This window comes from Pipistrellus kuhlii, unplaced genomic scaffold (assembly GCF_014108245.1).
Source record: "Pipistrellus kuhlii isolate mPipKuh1 unplaced genomic scaffold, mPipKuh1.p scaffold_m20_p_15, whole genome shotgun sequence".
Taxonomy (NCBI): domain Eukaryota; kingdom Metazoa; phylum Chordata; class Mammalia; order Chiroptera; family Vespertilionidae; genus Pipistrellus; species Pipistrellus kuhlii.
The window spans coordinates 40,415,568-40,433,626 of NW_023425460.1; the positions used below are offsets into that span (position 1 = coordinate 40,415,568).

At 58.9% G+C, this 18,059-nt stretch overlaps 1 protein-coding gene across 16 annotated transcripts in view; it reads right to left on the reverse strand.

Annotated features, from left to right (window-relative positions):
- AFAP1L2 (actin filament associated protein 1 like 2) overlaps positions 1 to 18,059 on the reverse strand; it is a 71,727-nt gene that overhangs the window by 6,436 nt on the left and 47,232 nt on the right. For 10 of the 16 annotated variants that reach the window (XM_036439115.2, XM_036439117.2, XM_036439116.2 and 7 more), the window contains 10 exons: positions 17,666 to 17,740; positions 16,258 to 16,352; positions 11,858 to 11,948; positions 9,214 to 9,297; positions 5,733 to 5,938; positions 4,710 to 4,889; positions 3,974 to 4,063; positions 2,267 to 2,351; positions 1,660 to 1,764; positions 85 to 296 (listed from right to left, as the gene is read on the reverse strand). In XM_036439115.2, coding sequence (XP_036295008.1) covers positions 85 to 296; positions 1,660 to 1,764; positions 2,267 to 2,351; positions 3,974 to 4,063; positions 4,710 to 4,889; positions 5,733 to 5,938; positions 9,214 to 9,297; positions 11,858 to 11,948; positions 16,258 to 16,352; positions 17,666 to 17,717 — 1,200 coding nt within the window. In that variant the 5' untranslated portion in view covers positions 17,718 to 17,740. The remainder of the gene's footprint in view (positions 1 to 84; positions 297 to 1,659; positions 1,765 to 2,266; positions 2,352 to 3,973; positions 4,064 to 4,709; positions 4,890 to 5,732; positions 5,939 to 9,213; positions 9,298 to 11,857; positions 11,949 to 16,257; positions 16,353 to 17,665; positions 17,741 to 18,059) is intronic. The other 6 variants (XM_036439121.2, XM_036439120.2, XM_036439125.2 and 3 more) reach the window with 3 other exon arrangements.

The window sequence follows — 18,059 nt, forward strand, 5'->3', positions numbered from 1 at the left end:
AAACCAAAACCACCCAGGACTACGTGGCTCTCCGTGGCTTGCAGCACAGAGCCAACCCCCACCCCGTCCCGGGGCCAGCAGTACCTCGAGCTTGGCCAGCTCCTCGCCATTGTGGAGGATGCGGAAGGAGTACAGGTGGTCCGGGCTCGGGTCCGGGACCACCTCGCAGCCCACGAGGCTCAGGGGCTGCTGGGCCACCTTGCTGCGGTTGCGGTCCTGGTAGAAGTGCAGGTGGCTATCCCGCACGGAGCACCAGCGTGACTTCCACTGGCTGTTCACCAACACGTTCAGGTAATCTGCAGGAGAGGCAGCGGTGGCTGCGGGAAGCTGGGGGTGGCTGCCCCCTCCTCCGGGCCTCCCAGGGTTTCCCCCCAGAATCTCAGCTCCAAGACTCATCAGGCAATGCCTGAGCATCTCTCATAACTCCCAGAGGCTGGGAGTCTCTTCAGTGTGTGCTCCTTCCCTCCTGCATGCTAGCAGCGAGTCCCTTTCAAGGCAAGCAGCGTAGTGCTGCCGGCTTTTGAAAAAGGCGTGTCCAGAGGGAAGGGAGCTGCACCTGGGACCACACTAGGTCCAGCCCAAGCGCTGAGGCTGAGCCCTGGGGAGGAGAGCGCCTGTGTTCTCTCCCTTCCCCAGCCACGGGGGACAGGGGCAGGTTTTGCGGCTGAACAACTTCCAGCAGTGACCCCACCACATCTCCCAAAATGGCTCACGGGGACCAGGCTCCTGGGCCCCACACTGTGGCCTGAGGCCTCAGGGTGCCCTGGCAGGAGATGCGGCAGGCTCCACAGGTGAGGCCCCTCTGCTGCCTCCCCATTCCACCTCGGCCACCCGGCCAGCCTCAGACACAGACAAAGTGGGCCTGGGGCTGGGACACGGGCCCGAAGATGGACACGGATGGCCTTCAGGGCCCGGGAGACCTACAGCAATGAGCCCGGGTGGGTCACCAGCACGAGGCTCACTGAAGATACATTCTGGGAAAGGTCTCTCTTTCTCCCCTGACCTGTTTCCGCTGGCTGAGAACGGGCAGTGGAGATGAGTCCTCTAAGAGTCTACCGGCTCCCATATACGCCTCTGTCCCAGCAACATGGGCTCTGGCCGGCCCGGCCCCTGAATGCGTCTCACCAGGCTGCGCCTCCATCTTGGCTCCCACCCCGGGCACCTCCGAGCCTACGTAGCTCCTGCCCGTTCATCTCTGCCCAGAGCGGGAAAGGTTCTTTCTGTCCCTGAGTCCTGGTCGCTGCTCAGCCAGCAGCTATGTAGGGTGGGGGCAAAGCTGTCCTCTCTCTCAAGCTATAAGCTCTCAGGACTGTGTCCTCCATCCGCTTGGTTCCCTTTCCTTAATACTGCACCTGCCCAGCTCCTTAAGTACTGATCAAACCATTAGGGGGACAGCAATCCGTTACGCTTCACTTCTACAGAAGACCCAGCACTGCAGCGAGAGTCTTGTCTAGATAAGAAGAAGAACTGCCTGCAGAGCAGACAGACAGGAGCTGGGCCGCGGCTGCCCATCCCTAAGACACGTTTGAAGCGAGACCTACACCCCCTGCCTCTGCCATCTGAACTGCCTTCCAGGAGACGGGCTGCAGCCTGGCGGGGGGTGGGGGATGGGGTGGGGTGGGGCAGCCCTGCTGCGCGGGAGGCGGCGGCGCTGCTTACTGGCTGTCTCCAGGGACCTGTCTGCCGGCTCCAGCGAGGTGGACTTCTTCCTGCCCAGGTTCATCAGGCTGCTCAGCCTGAGGCCCGCAGAACACTTCTTCTTCACTGTCCGGAGGGGAGAGAAAGCCGTCAGCATCGCACACGGCGGAGTCCCAGGCCCTAGAGCAGGTAGGAGAAACAGAAGACCCTCCCCACCACACCCGCCCCTCCCTGCACACGTGTGTGCACACATGCGCACACCTACAGACCCCTGCTCCCCACACCAAGGCCCACAGCCCAGAGCCAGGTGGCTGGAGACCGGCACACTCAAGAGGGGCACCCCAGCTTCTCTCATGGAATGAGTCAGCACCCGGGAATCTGCAGACGCCGTGAGCTCAAAGACCCTTAGAACGGGGTGACCCACAAGAGGATGAGAGAACATTCTACCCCCAGCAGGTCATGAAACTTCAATGTAGCCTTTCCCCGGATCTGTCAGCTGCAGTACTTCCGAGCAGATTATACAGGGCAGGCGTGTTGGAAGCAGCCGGTAAAGCGCATTAGGGTTGAGCCACACAGCCTGGGGGCCACCCCCTCCCCACCCTGGGCTGAAAGCCGCAAGCATGGGTACCATCTTTGGTCTCCGGGACCTCAGGGTGGCCATCCACAGAGCTCCCACACTCCGAGGCGGACAGGTACTTCTCAGCTATATCTGCCTGGGGAGGGAAGAGAGACACGTGGGCATCCTGTCCGGGCGTGGTTACCTCAGAGACCGCAGTTTAAGAGAAAACAATACTCTCAGATGTCGGCTGGGGGTCACCCTGGAGGCCAGGCCTCTGGTGAGGCACTGGCTGGGCTGCCCTCTGGGTTACCTGCCCTCACCCTCCCTCCCTGAGATGCCCTGTCCCGGCCCAGAGCAACTGTCCCTTGTTCACATGGCTGCTCGCCCTGACATGACAGTGACCCTGGGGTGGGGGGAGTAGGTGGCATTACAGTGGGTGTCCCCAGCTGAAGCTGATGTCAAGCTGGGAACCACCAGGAGCGTGAGAAAGGGGAGAACTGACTGCTACCAACACACCAGGCTCTGGAGGAGAGCCAGCATGCCTGCACGAGCCAGAGCATGATCTGAATCCCACTGGTGCATCTCCAGCTGGAGGGGGGGGGGGAGAGGGGAGGGGCGCCCTGGGAGCCCACTACACATGTAAAACAGAGATGGCACCCCACTAGGCATTCCGGGGCTGCTGGGGAGCTAGAGGCCGTCCCTACAGGAGTGGTGTGGCTGCTGCTGTTAGAATGGGAAGCATCTTGCTTGGTCGGCATGGCTTAGTGGTTGAGCGTTGACTGCTGAAGCAGGAGGTCACAGTTCAATTCCCAGTCAGGGCGCATGCCCAGGTTGTGGGCTCAATCCCCAGTGGTGTGTGTGTGTGTGTGTGTGTGTGTGTGTGTGTGTGTGTGCAGGAGGCAGCAGCCAAACAATGATTCTCGTCATTGATGCTTCTATCTCTCCTTCTCCCTTCCTCTCTGAAATCAATAAAATATACTTTTAAAAAGAAGAAAAAAAGGGAAGTAGCTCATTAGATCATTCCAATGAAGCTTCTTCTAGAACCGCTTCCTCCAAACTCTGCAAAATAAACCCTGGTTCTCCCAGCCTCAGGGCCGGACCAGGGTGGATGCACGGCCCAGGGGACTCTGCGGTCTTTAGGGACTGAGCTCACTTCTCACCCCAACTCGAAGAACACCTGTGCCTACTTTTAATTCTTGTCCATGACCAAGGAACGAGAGACAACCGACAGCTCTTCCCTCCGAAGGGCCCGTGCCTCCGCCCTGCTCCAGGCCTCGACTTCCCTCTCGTTCAGGGGTGGGGTCCCCACGATGAGACCCAGGCAGCCTCTGCCTGCGCCGTGCACGCCTAGGCTGCGGGGCGCCTTCCTGCACGTACTCAGGGCCATGCAATGTCACCCCCGGGGGAGGCCTCCCCGTTGGTCAGCAACCAGCGCAACTTCCTCGACTCTGACCCTCCAGCGGGAGCTCCGCAGCTCCATGCACATGAGCTCCAGGGCCCGGACCTCTGCTGGGGGGTCAGCGGGGAGAAAGAGCTTCGAGAGACAAGCCGAGCTGCTGAGGAGGGGTGAGCAGAGCGCCTCTGTCCCAGCAGAGCTCCCCACCTGCTCACCAGTGAAGCAAGAGAGTAGTTTAGGGCGGTCCACATGGCCAGTTTCCCGGCCACGCTGAAGCCACAGCCCGTAGCCAGGCCTTGTTCATTAGGCTGAATGTGGAAACAAAGTTTCCCGTTTTATCCTTTTGATTTTTACGGAGATAAAGGGAATGGAGTTCTTACCTTCTGACCGCTCAGGCGCTGGGCCTCAGGGGAGTACTGGTTTCCCTCAGCCGCGCCGTCCGAAGGCAGGCCGCTCACCTCCTGGATGACCTGAGGGAGAGGCAGCCCTCAGCCGAGGCACGGGCCCCCCCAAGTCCTCCTGGCCCACCCTGAGCTCACAGATGGAAGCCGGAGCCCCTCGAGGTCAGGAGAGAGTGGGTCCAGGGGAGGGAGAAGATGCATGATGTCCCCAGGACACGGAAGCACCCCACTCCCAGCACCTGGCCCACAGGGGCTGCAATTCGGGGCCACGTCGAGGTAAGTGCAGGCAGAACGCAGGATCGTGGTCAGAGAGTTGTAGGTTTTTAGCCAGATGCTGTCACTAATCTGCCAGGTGACCTCCCTCAGCCCTAACCTCCATTCCAACCTGGGGCCACTAGCATGGCCTGGCCCCCTGCCATGCGGTTAAACCTGTTACGGGTGCACGGCCCCTGGCACGTACTACAAATGGCAGCTGCATCGGTTCTTTGCTAAGGAGGCTGGCGATGCCTCCCTGGGGGATTTCGACCAGAGCACAATCCGGGTGGCCCAGAAGGATGTCCGCCTCGCAGCCGAGACTGCGACCCACGTCCCTTTAGACGGATGGCGGCCACTCCGCACGCAGGGGACTGTGGGAGCTGGGTCACAGACCCGCTACCCCGGACAGCACCCATCCTGGTGGGGAAACACCGGAGAGCCAGACCGGCAGGGCCCTCACCCTGAGCCACTGCTCCGCCTGGTCCTTGCTCTGCAGGCCCAGCACGATGACGTCAGCGTTCATCGGCGTGATCTTCAGCTTGTGCTCCTTCTTCCGCACCTGCTTCTCCTTGTGGACCACGCTGCTGCCCAGCAGGCTCACGTCCAGCTGCGGGCTGTGGTCCTTGGAGGACTTGTAGCACTGGGAGGAGAGAGACAAGGTGCTGCTTGCCAGGGGGCCAGGCCTCGCCGGGGTCTGCAGAGAAGGGGCCGCCGGGCATGGCAGGACGCACGGACACCCGGGTTCTGCCCAGTAAAGCCGAAGGGCCAGGTACCCTAGCCGGCAGTGGTCGGCAAACAGCGGCTCTCAAGCCACATGCGGCTCTTTGGCCCCGTGAGTGTGGCTCTGCCACAAAATACCCCGGCCTGGGCGAGTCTATGTTGAAGAACACTCTGACAGGGCAGCAGGCCCCACCCACAACCCCCAGAGGCCCGGATGGCAGGAAGGATGGGCCCTCGGAAAAGGTCCCTGGGAAAAATGGGGAGGAGGGAGGATGGGATGTGGGTGGTCTATCTTAGTCCCCCTTCGAGAGTTTGATGGAAACCGTTAGACCTTCTAGTTCAGAAAAAGTACATTCTTAGAAGCCTGATCAGATCCAGGTGTAATTATTTGGGGGGCAGTAATAAAGCATAAAAACCAAATTAAAAAAAAAAAAAAAAGAGCATGGCCCAGTGGTTCAACTTCATCCTATGAACCAGGAGGTCACAGTTTGATTCCCGGTCAGGGCACATGGGGCGTGCAGGGGGCAGCCGATCGACGATTCTCTCTCATCATTGATGTTTCTCTCTCCTTCTTCCTCTCTGATAACAATAAAAATATGTTTTAAAAACAAACATTCATGCACGCATGCCACGTTCTACATGCAATTTCAGGTTAGGGAGAGGTAAACATCTGGCAGAAAGGGTTCTGACCCACCTGGTATTAGCACACCCCCCCCCCCAACCCCCAAAGAGAGAGACCCGAACGAGACCCAAGCCCACTGACCAGGAGCCTGGTGTCCCGGATGACGCAGAGCTGCTTGGCCCACTGGCCCAGCCACTTCTTGCGCCAGAGGAAGGCGCAGATGCGGGCGTCTCGCATCAGCTCGATGCTGGCCTCCGGGGAGGGCCACTGGTGTGGGGCCGACTTGCCCTTGCTGCCTTCCTCCTCGTCGTAGGACTCGTAGGAGCTGCTCACGGCCTCTCCGTCCTCTGCAAGGCACACCCACCAGGTCACATCCCCGAGTCCCCGCCACCGGGCAGGGCAGGGGGTGCTCAAACATGCCGGTCTGTTCAGGAGGGAGGGAAGCAGGCAGCAGGGGGGAGCAGCCACTGGCCCCAACCCTCTCGCCGCTCCTCTGCCCTTGAACCAACCGCCCGAGGCTGCCAACCACAGACCAAGCGGTGTCCCGTCCCAATCCCACTGAGCAAAGCGGCTTGGCTGCTGCCTCTGGCCTCATATACAAATGGCTTACAGCCAGAAGCCTTTCCCTCTTCCCCCTCGCATCCTGCCATCTCAGACTCCGGAGAAACCTGACGGGGCACGGCCCTCAGATGGGCCCCTGTCTGTGGAGACGGCCAGTGCCCCACTCAGGACCTCTGTCCCTTCATCTGTGGGCTGGGGGCCTGCCTGACCCGCACTCTGTCATCTAAGTGCCCGGGAGGGAGGGGTCGCCATCGGAGCCAAGAGCCGGGCACATGGCAAGCCTCTGACCGCTGCCTGCCCCGTCCCTGGTTCTATTCCAGGGGCAGGGGGGCGATATGGCTTATGGGGAAAGAAAAGGCAGAATAAAGCGTGGCAGGCGATGCTTTCTGGGGAAGGGCCCATCTAGCCATTCCTCAGTGCCCCCTCCTAATCATAACCTTTAAAAAATAAAACCCATCCTCACCCTCCATGGACCGAATTCTCGTTCCCTGCCACTGAACACTGCCCGGCACAAGCATTGCTCCTCCTACTTATCCCAGCTCATCCACCCCCCCCACCCCCCCCCCCCCCCGTCAATGAGCCAACCTCACATCTTCCTCCTGTTCGAGAGGATCCCAAACCCATCAAACGCAAACTGGACCCAAACCTAGGCATACCCCGCACCCCTCCGCTGCTGCCCCCACACTCTGCAAAATTCGCTCTCTTCTCCCAGCCTCGCTCGCTGTGCTATTCTAGGCCAACGAAAGCTAGGTGAAGTAAATAAATCAATCAGGAACACCCCCCCCAAAAAAAAACAAAACAAAAAACAAAACACGGAGACCACCAGGATCCCTGGCCCAGTCCCTAGCTCACCACGGGAATCCTATTGCAACCCTGACGCTGCTCCAGCCTCTGCTTGAATTCCCCAGTGGACAGGGAGCTCACTACCTTACAATTGCTTCCACTGCCGAGCAGCTCTAACAGAAGCGGGCCCCTCGACTCCTTTCCTTCCCCGTGACGGCTACAGACATGCTCTGTGTCCTTGAGTCAGGATGGGGGAGCCTCCTTCCCATGAGAGACACCTCGTGGGCCCCTCGTCTCCCATCCCCCAGGAACCCCCCTATTATCTGCACAGCCAGGCTCCTGCACACCAAGAACACAGACCGCATTTAAATTTTATTAGAGGAAACTGAATGAGCCCACCGCCATACCATCGTTATTCTGGCCACAATACCCATGAACATGTGCTTTTGGTTATGTTACTCTTTCTAAAAAATAACACTCTAAGTATTTTCCTATCAGTCTTCTTTAAAAGCAATGTGGTAGCCGAAACCAGTTTGGCTCCATGGATAGGCCTACGGACTGAAGGGTCCCAGGTTTGATTCCGGTCAAGGGCATGGACCTTGGTTGCAGGCACATCCCCGGTGGGGGTTGTGCAAGAGGCAGCTGGTTGATGTTTCTCTCTCACTGATGTTTCTAACTCTCATCTCTCCAACTCTCCCTTCCTCTCTGTAAAAAAAATCAATAAAATATATTTAAAAATAAAAAATAAAAGCAGCGTGGTACTGCTCCCCTCCGTGGCCTAACACAGATGCTGCACAGTTCGTGGTTTTACACCTGTTAACAGTAAGGATTGAAAACAGGGTCGGTGGGGGACCCTAACCTCGTCTCTGGCCAGTGGAAACGTCCATCAACCCAAGCCTCTCAGAGGACAGCCTGTCAGCCTGTTGTTTCAAGAGCCATAAAAACACCCACACCCTCTGACCCAGAATTCCCGGTCCTGGGAGCTCATCCTATAGGAAGCTAGTTGTTTTATGTTTGTTTTTTTTTAAAGGAAGGAAGGTGGGAGGTTACATGCATTAAGATATCCATTCAAGCCATTTCACAGTCAGGAGGAGAAGGGGAAGTCTGATTTCACCCACTTAGGAGCATGCGTGCACGTGCAGTCGATGAAAACGACAGGCTGTTCTGCAACTTGATAAACTCGGGGACTGCGACAGCAGGAGAAAGCACGCTCACAGTGTACGTGCAAACAGGTCAGCACTGATGGCAACGGGGGATTCACAGTTGCCATCAGTTGGCTGGACCTGCTGGTAGGAGGAGGGGGGGTGTGTTTTGAAAAAGCCCTCCTTGTCAGCGTTGCCATAAGTGATGTAAGAAGAACCCCGTGAGGTCACTGGACACTCCCGCGGTCACAAGAACCCAGGCGGGGGGCTGCGGAGTTCAGTGTGAAGAAACTGGCCGAGTTCCCCGGCTGTTCTGTGTTTTGGGGGGCTGCCCCCCACATGTTCCAGGGAGAAATCTACCACCTGTCCGTCCACCTTTGGGGATGGGGGCGGGGGGGGGAGGGACAGGGAAGCGAATTGAGAAAAAAATGTATCATTTGTACCTCCAGCTCCCTGGAGCAGCTCGGAGGAAGTTTAGGGCGAATGTATTCTTTTATTTCCTCTTAACCTAGGCCAGTGGTCGGCAGACCGTGGCTCGAGAGCCACATACGGCTCTTTGGCCTCTTGAGCATGGCTCTTCCACAAAATACCATGTGTGGGTGCTCAGGTACAGTGCGACTGATTGAAACTTCGTGGCCCACGCGCAGAAGTCAGTTTTCGGCCTGGGCGAGTCTATTTTAAAGAAGTGGTTCTAATGCCGAGCCACCCTCAAGGGGCCCAAGAGCCACATGTGGCTCTCGAGCCGCGGTTTGCCGACCACTGCCCTTAAGGGCCATCCCAGCCCACCATAAACACAGGCTATTTTAGCTTCCAGGGTCCCCCGGGGGAATTATTTGGGTGACCAGGCGGCAGGCAGGATGATCAGATAACCCCATCCCCGTTCATGCTGGCTGCCCCCACTGTCCCTGTAACCTGTCCGTGGGGAGAGGGCAGAACAACCAAGAATCGCCGAGTCCCCCGGCCACACGGACGATGCCACAGACAGGGGTCTGTGGAAGGGTGGCACCTGGCATGCAGGACCCACGCGGGAGGACAGGGACAGAGCAGGGGCCAGGCCAGGGGCATGCACCCCGCCTCTGAGCGCCAGGCAGCAGGCATGGGGTCGCTGGCATCCCAGCTCTGGGGACAAGCAGTACCCAAGGTGATGGTGGCGTAAATGACTCCTTCGGGCACCCGCGCCCACCTGGGGACTCCGGTGGAGGGGACTCTGCCGCAATGACCTGTGTGATGGCCAGAAGCACAGTCAAGGGCGAGATGGAGAGAGACAAGGTGAAGAGAAGGACAGACCGTGTGCAAACACTGAGAGAGACCCGGGTGAGGCTCTGTGGCTCCCTGCCCGGCCACGGACTTCATTTCCCAGCCCCTCACATCCACAGGTGGCTTGTCACTGGTGTGGGGCGTGGGCAGAAGCTGGGAGGCGCACTGGGGTTTCCCACGCTCTCTCTGCAGAGGACGCTGTGGCCTCAGAGGCGGCCGAGCCCACCCTGGAAGGAGCCGGGGAGCCCACACCACCTGCCTGCCGACCGGCGATGCCACACTGACCTGTCCGTGGGCAAGAGCAGATCGGTGCTGTGTTAGCGAAAGGGGGTGCCGTGTTACAGCAGCTGTTCTTACCCCACCAGGAGGCAGCGTCAGTAATGGGGCGGGTGTCTCGGGCAAGCAGGACAGACAGGACTGTCCCCTGCACGGGCCACCGGCATGAAAGGAAGTGTTGCTGGGAGAGGGGAAGCTGACCCCGGGGGGCAGGGTGGGGACAGCGCTGAGAGAGCCGGACACACTGGTCTTTGCAGGAAGTCAGCGACATCTCTCGCTGTTGGCCAATGAACTAGAGCCGTGGTTCTCAATCTTCCTAACACGGCGACCCTTTGATACAGTTCCCCGTGTGGTGGTGACCCCCAACCATAACATTATTTGCTACTTCATAACTGACATTTTGCTACTGTTAATGAATCATAATGTAAATACCTGTGTTTTCTGACGGTCTTGGGCTCTCAACCTGCCTCAACCCACAGGGTGAGAACCGCTAGGGTCACCTAAGACCATCGGAAAACACAGGTTACAGTTAGGACGTAGCAATGAAAATAATTTTATGGTTGGGGGTCACCACCACATGAGGAGCTGTATTCAAGGGTCGCGGCATCAGAAAGGTTGAGGACCACTGAACTAGAGCGGAGGGCCAAGGTCCTGGCCCTTCTCCCTGCTGTGACCTGCGTGTCCACCGCTCACACGGGTGTGGGGACCGCGGCCAGGAACCGACAGCAGGCTGGGTATGTCCCAGGGGGCACCCCCTCTGCCAGGCAAGAGAGGCCAGTTCTGCCCACGTCGCCCTCGGCCCTTGTCCTGGCAGGAGAGGAAGGCAAGCTGGCCTCTTCCCAACCCTCCCGCTGCCCGTGGGATGACTACCCCTCCCCCAGCCCCCCGCTTTGCTAAAACCAATATGAACTCATCGCCCAGAGACAGACACCAAGAAACTCAGATCCTCTGACCACTTGTCTGTGTGGAGATGCAGTGTCTGCGCCGCAGACAGGCCCCTGGGCGTTGGGAGGCAGGCCCCGGCCGGCAGGGGCCACACCCAGGAGAGCACCCCAGGCTTCAGACACCACGGAGGTGAGGTGCCCACCGCGGTGAGTCACTTCCCCCTCCTCCTCCTCCTCCTCCTCCTCCTCCTCCTCCTCCTCCTCCTCCTCCTCCTCCTCCTCCTCCCAGATGCAGCCCGACGGGAGCCACACGCCCACAGCTTGGGGCTGAAATCACAGCTCGGCCCGTGGCTCCAAAGAATCTCACATGCTCAGAGGGTCTGCCCACCATGCCGGCCTCTCAGAGGAAAAGAACTTCAGACCAAGCACACAGTGCCTGGGCCGAGGGCAGCGGGGGAGCGTGAAGACAGAGCCTCCGGCCCAGCTCCGAGGGCCTGCCAGTCTCATCCCAGGCCCTTCTCTGTGGGGCCAACAGCGCCCCCTGCAGTCCATTCCCACAACCAGGGCCCTCTTTTCTGACACCTGCAAACTGCTTTATGCTCTCAAAGGCTGTCGCTCACAAGGGAAGGGAGTACGAAGGAGACAGTGAGAGGACCCGAGTCCAGCTGCCCGGAAGAGAAGGCCACAACCCTCTCTTCCTTCTGGAACCTCGGGGCCTGTGTTCAAGAACTCCTACATGGCCCGGCCGGCGTGGCTCAGTGGTTGAGTGTCCACCTATGAACCTGGAGGGCACGGTTCGATTCCTGGCCAGGGCCCATGCCCGGGTGGCAGGCTCGATCCCCAGTGGGGGGCGTGCAGGAGGCAGCCGATCGAGGATTCTTTCTCATCACTGATGTTTCTGTCTCTCCCCGTCCCTTCCTTTCTGAAATTTATATATATATATATATATATATATATATATATAGATATATATATATATATATATTTTTTTTTTTTTTTTTTTTAAAGAATTCCTACACCAAGAGACGGAGAACCTACAGGCTGTGACTTCCTGACTCCCAACACGCCTCTCTTCCAACACATTTCTGTGCTGGAACCCGGCACAGCCATGTGAGAACACCCAAAGTGCCGGGCCCCTGCACCAGCTCGCTGTGGGCCATCCTGACCCTCCTGGCAGGCGGCGGGGTCTGCTGCAGGTCTCAGCTCCCCACCTGAGCAGAGGCTCAATGTCTGGCCAATTCTCAGCTTCAGCCATGCCCGCTGGTAAGAGCAGCCCGGGTGTCCTCGCTGCCAGCACCCATCTGTGCAGGAAGCGATTTACGCCCACCCATGTCCCAGCCCGGGCCCCGGCCCCGGGACGTACCATTGAGGGACACGTCGTATGGCTCAGCCTCTTCATAGTAACCCTCTGGAGACTCGATCTTTGGGATGGAGGGCTGTTTCCGTTCTGGAATCTGTGGGATGAACAAATAAAACATTTTTCAGGTACGATACTCTGGCAACAACGCAGAATTAACCCTTTGGGTGGAAAGAGGGGGAGCCCAGAAGAGAAAATGGTCAGTTGGATGTCAAGCAAGTTGGGAGGGAGGCCTCGGACTGCCGGGACCCCAGCACTGCCTCCGGTGAGGGCTGTGGGCACATTGCTTTACCCTGCCGAGACCAGCTCTTCCTCCTCAAGGTGAGGCTCAGACCCCCACCACACACACCAACTATCCTTGCACACGTGCCACCCGATTCGCAAAGACCAGAAGATGTCAGGCTGTTGTGGTAGCTAATAGGATATACTTTCAAAAAAGACAAGGTCTGCCTGGCCAGTGTTGCTTGTGGTTGAACATTGACCTACGAACCAGGAGGTAGCCAGTTCGATTCCCGGTCAGGGCACATGCCTGGGTTGCAAGCTCCATCCCCAGTGTGGGGGTGTGCAGGAGGCAGCCTGTCCATGATTCTCTCTCATCATTGATGTGTCTCTCTCTCTCTCTCTCTCTCTCTCTCTCTCTCTCTCCAAAGTCAATAAAAACATTAAAAACCAAAAATAAGACAAGGACTAATCACAGGTCCATGGAGGAAAATGACCAGGTTCCTAAGGACTTAGAAACTTTTACCATAACACGTTCAATCCCTCATTCAGCACATACCGGATGGCTTCCGCATATTAGCTGCGCAGGACACACTGCTGTGCTCAAGACAGACCTAACTAGACAGGGAGCGTTCACAGTTCTGGATCAAGTGCATCGTGAACAGTGCTGTAACAGACAAGGTCCGGGTTTGGTGGGAACCAGGAGGGTGGGGGGAACATTTAGGACCAAGGAAGGATGCCCGGGGGACAGGACCTTGGAGCTGCGTCTCAAAAACAACCCCGAGGTTCGTATGCGGCATTGGGGTGGAGCACACACAACTGGAAAGAGAGCCACCTCATTGCACTGACACGATGGCCCCCATCAGAGGGCAAAGGAGCAAGAGAGCCTAGTGTCCTGGGGTTAGGGATAAAGAACTATTCTTCATCATCATCATCATCATCATGAAGATCACGAACATGGAGTGAAGATGCAGAAGAGATGTGGGTCACAGGAAGGCCACCGGGCTCCGCAGCATTTGCCAGAGGTCGCAGACTTTTTCGGTAACGAGCCAAACAGGAAGCACTTCCGGGGTTTGCAGGTCTCTGATCTCAGCCCGCCAAGCCAGCTGATGCGGTGCCAGAGCACCCACAGAGGATGTCAAGCTCAGTGAGGGTGGCTGCGCTCCGGGAAAACGTATGACGGAAAAGCGGGCGGCTGTGGATTTGGCCAATTCTGATAGAGATCATGGCTGATGCTGATGGCCTGGGATGGCCCGGATGGCCTGGGGTGGCCCTGCACTTCCGAGCAACCTGCCCCAGAGAGCATGGGGGGGAGGTTCGGGGCGGGGGACAGGGGGAGGTCTGGTGCACCGGCCAGGCCCAGCTCCTAGGCTGGTGGCGGTGATGACCATTACACAGTTGCCGCCCACCCAGAGCAGCTCACTTAAAACCAAGGGATGCGAGTTCGGGCCTCGGGAGGGAGGTGGGTGGAGGTGTCAGCGCACATCTGCTTCTCCCGCAGCAACCACAGCCCCTGGCGGTGCAGCCGGTGGCCTGAAGTGCCACAGCGGCCTGAGTCACCGGCCACACCCACGAGGTTGCTCTGGACCCTGGTTGACCGTTCCATCGCCTCTGTCCCGGGTCTGCTGTGCACTGACTCTGGGATGGGGAATGGAGGGGGAACCGGCCGCCGGAGAGAGAATCAGGACATCCTGAGCCCGGGACAGAGGCCATCCTCCTGGCCCGGCCACAGGCACGGGGCACCCCAAAGCCCGGGCAGACTCCAGCTTCTACCACAGCCACTTGCAAGCCTGGGCCGGACAAGCCACCGCGGCTCCCTGAGGCCTTGGGGTCAGGGTGGGAAGGGCGAGGCTTTCTCTGTCTGAAGAAGAGGGGTCCGGGGTCACTCCAAGCTCATGCTCCCAAACTACTGCTGCTGCTCAAGTCCTCCCCCCCCCTCCTCCCCCTTCTTTCTCCTCTTTCCTCCTCTCCTCCTCCTTCACCTCTAACCCCTTCCTTCTTCTATTTGTCCTCCTCCTCCTTCCCTTACTCCTCCCCCCTCTCCTCCTCCTTCACCTCTAACCCCTTCCTTCTTCTATTTGTCCTTCCCCGCCCCCTCCTTCTCCTCCTCCCTCAGAGCCACAGCTGCTCCCCACTCTGCCCTGACGCCATTCCTCTGGGGGCCTCAGAGTAAGAGTTATGGCTCCTTGAGCCAGACCTGACAGAGAGGCAGCCTGAGGGAGAGCAGGCGTGTGCGTGTGCGTGAGTGCAGGGCGGGGTAAGCACCCCGACTCCGCTGGTCACCCCCTTTCTCACGGGACACCCAGCAGCTCCCGGGGGTGGGGTGGGGGCCCAGGACAGACCTGGGGGAGACCAGCACCCCTTGTCCTTCTCAGCAGAGAAATTCCACGAGGAGGGAGGACCGTGGGCCAGCTGCCCGCTGGACGTCTCCCCGGGGCCGGGAGCGTGTCCGCTGGAGCCGTTCCCGCCGTCCGAGGGCCACCGACGGCGTTCTTCTTGTGTGGCGGTATCGCCCCGACCCCGAAGCCACGTTTCTCTCCGGCACCGACAGAGCCTCCCCCGGGCCCCTGCGGCCCTGCCTGGCTCCCGGGCCCTGCCTCTCACACCCCAGAGCACAGGTGTCAAACACAAGGCCCTCGGGCCAAATCCGTCCCGCCAGGCCTTGCAATGTGGCCCGCACCGCGCTGCCATCACTGCACTCCGCTGCGTTTCCATCACAATGACAGTTTATGACTGTTCAGTAAACCATTCGGCCCGCGATTTAGGCTGGATTTTAGATTTTGGCCCCTTCTCTGATTGAGTTCGACACCCCTACCCCAGAGCCCCAGGCGACAGGAGGAAGAGCTAAAGTCCGCGCCAGAGCCTCCGGGCCAGGGTCCGACTGGTTTATAGCTCCATGTCCATGGCGTCGCACAGCTTCCTGCTGGTGCTGACCTCCCGGAACCCCTGCTCCATGGGCATCGTCTCCCCTCATCCCTGGGGAAGCCTCCCCAGCCAGACCCTCCAGAGGAAAGAGCCCCGCTTCTTCTGAGCTTCGGCTCTGCCACGTGGAGGCCGTGTGACATCCAGGCCGCAGACACCTGCTGGTTCCCCGCTCCTCAGCCATGAAGTGTCAGCACTACCACGTCCCTCCCCAGATTCTAACGCAGGATGCCGCACCACCTCAGGCCGCGGAGGAAGACAACCTCATGAAGAGAGGTGTCCACGTTCTGTTCATTTCAACACCAGGAAATAAGCGCCAGAGACCTTATAACTTGCTCAAGGTCAAAGCGCTAGTCCCTGGCTGAGCTGGGGCCTGAACCCAGGCCTATGGTTCCATAAATCCACCCATCACCCATCACCCATCATCCTTCCTTCCATCCATCCATCCATCCATCCACCATCCATCCAATGTGTGTGGCTCACTGTGTGCAGACACGGGACATGAAACGACTGAGCAGGACACAGGCCCTGTGCCAGGAGCTTGTATCTAGCAGGAGAAGCACATTTTAAGGTGGCAGTGCCGAGGAGGCGGTAAGTGGACAGTGGGACAGACAGTAGCTGGGGCGGGACGGTTGTGGGATGCCCGAGGTCAGCAGGCCAGCGGAAGTCGGTCTGAGAATGTCTGAGGTGAGGAGGCAGCCGCCATCGAAGAGCCAGGCGAGGAGGTGCCACGTCCCTGAGGCAGGATCGACCACGTGGCACAGTCCCAGTGACAGCACATGTGCAGAACCTGGGAGTGCAGCTGGGCAGCGCTGGGCAGGCCCTGGGGTCGTGCTAGGAAATGTGGATGTTTTCCCTAAGTTCAGTGAGAGCTACTGGCTGACTCCAAGCAGGATGCGCAGCGTGACGTGACGTGACGCGCCATTCTAAAAGCGTCCGGCGGCCTGAGCTGGCAGCCACAGCTGGACGTGGCTCCACGTGGCGCTGGGTCAAGAGCCTGACGTGGCCTCGGACACACGGTGGCGCTTGCTAAAGGGGCTCTCCCTCATCTCCCCCTTCCATCGCCCTGAGCACCCCAGGACTGTGGTCCTGAGTAAATGACGTCCCCTGCAGGCAGGCTTACTGCGGCCCTGCCTCTCCCAGCGCCTGACACACAGTAGATATGCAGAAAAGGCCAGACCTTGGATGGAGGGACACCTGTGAAAACTACTGGAGGTTCATGGGGCCCAAGGCAGGGAAATCAGGGGTCTCGGGCCCACACTTACGGTCTTGGGGGGCGGGAGGTCCGGGAGACTCTTCTGCGGGGCCGTGGTGTGCTGGCGGGGCTCCCCGTTGGCCAGCGGGCTCTGCTCCTCGGGCGCTGCGGGCAGCAAGCAGAAGCTCCGGTGAGGGGTGCCAGCCTCCAGCCTCCCCACAGGCCCTCATTACCCAGGAACGCCTGCTCACATGTGCCCGCGGGTGCTATTTGGGCAGGTGTTAATTACCCAGGGGCTGGGCCCAAGGCCGTTTTCCCTCCAGGAATAGGGCACAGCGGTGAACCCCGCCACAGATGCCTCAGGAGGAGCTGGTTTGGGGTCTGGCAGGCTCCGCAAGCCCGCCTCCACCCGCCCCGTGTCAAAAACGGCCTCGCCACAGAGCCCCAGTGCCCAGGGGAGCTGCCCTGTGGTCGCTATATTAAGCCACGCTCGGCTCCGACCCTGTGATTAGGGCTCTTTCCTTCCCCCAGTTTAGCGGGAAGGCCAGCGGCCCTGGGTCCTTGCCGGTGGGTGCTGCTGAGCCCAGGCCTCGCCACGGGGCAGGAGGTGGAAGCGCCACACTGAAGAACCTGACCACCAATACCCCTGCCCCCCCGTGCTTTGGAGGGAAAGGCTCCCACGGCTCTTCAAGGTCTGACCACTTTGGCCGGCGGCCCAGGCAGCCAGGGCAGACAGGCACAGGCAGACCTGACGTCGGGGCTTCGGTGGCTAATGTTTGAAGCCAAGATCTGAACAGGATGGAGGGTTCTGGGTGCTGTGTGTCTGCCTCTCTCTGAGCTCTGGGAAACAGGAGCTGGGAAACGGGCTTGTAACCCTCCCCTGCCTACCACGAGGCAGCCTACAACCCTCCGATCTCCCTGGGCTCTGCCAGTTCTACTCCCTAGGTTTTCAAAGGAAAGTAGGGAGGAGACCCGGGCAGAGATAAGACAGCCCAGAAGACATCCTGTGTCCTTCCTGCCCAAGAGAACACCTGGGGGAAAAGCCTTTAATATTAAGGCAGTTGCTGACATCAAAATTTCCCACCCCTCCCCGACACACACATAAAATCCAGACTTCTATCAAAGGACATAAAGCCGGAACTGCGGGGTCAGCACCATCCACAGCTGCCTTCCGAAAGCGTCTGAATTATAACTTCCTATTCCTGGGACAGTGCTGGGAAGAGCTGAGAGGTTTCAGGAACGGGTTCCTTAACCACAAGGGGGACGCGAGACCTTTAAGAGGCAAGGAGGTGGCCCGGTGCAGCCTCTCAAAATACATCAACCCAAAATACACCAACCAAAATGTGACTCTCCAAAATATCTCCCCGGGGCCCGTCTGTGGTGCTGGCTGGGAGGGCGGAGAGCTGGGACGGGACCAAGGCTCACACCTTCCCGGCTCCCGGGAGCTGGCCAGGCCGTGGGCAGCCCCAGCCCCATACCTTTGTCTTGGGACTCGGCATCCTGTGGCTTGTGGACTGTCACTTTGTTCATGTAAATGTACTCCTCGTCAGAACCTGCAGGGGGAGGATGGAAGTTCGTGTGATTGCGTGAAGGAAAGGGCTTCCAGAGAGAAACGGTGTCCCTTAGGGACACTGCCATCTGCTTGGATTCCAGGAAAGACTCACAGTATTTTGAGTTGACCAAAAGAGTCCAACATAAACAAAGAAATGCCAGGTTGCCGACTGTTCGTTTACAGTTAGGGTACAGACATCTCAAGGGGAAAGGCCCCCCACATCTCAACAATTTACACCTCATATTCCATTCACCAGAGATTGCTCTGGGCTTCCTAGCGTTTCATTTATACTGCAGAATGGTTCCTATCAGTCCCTCTCA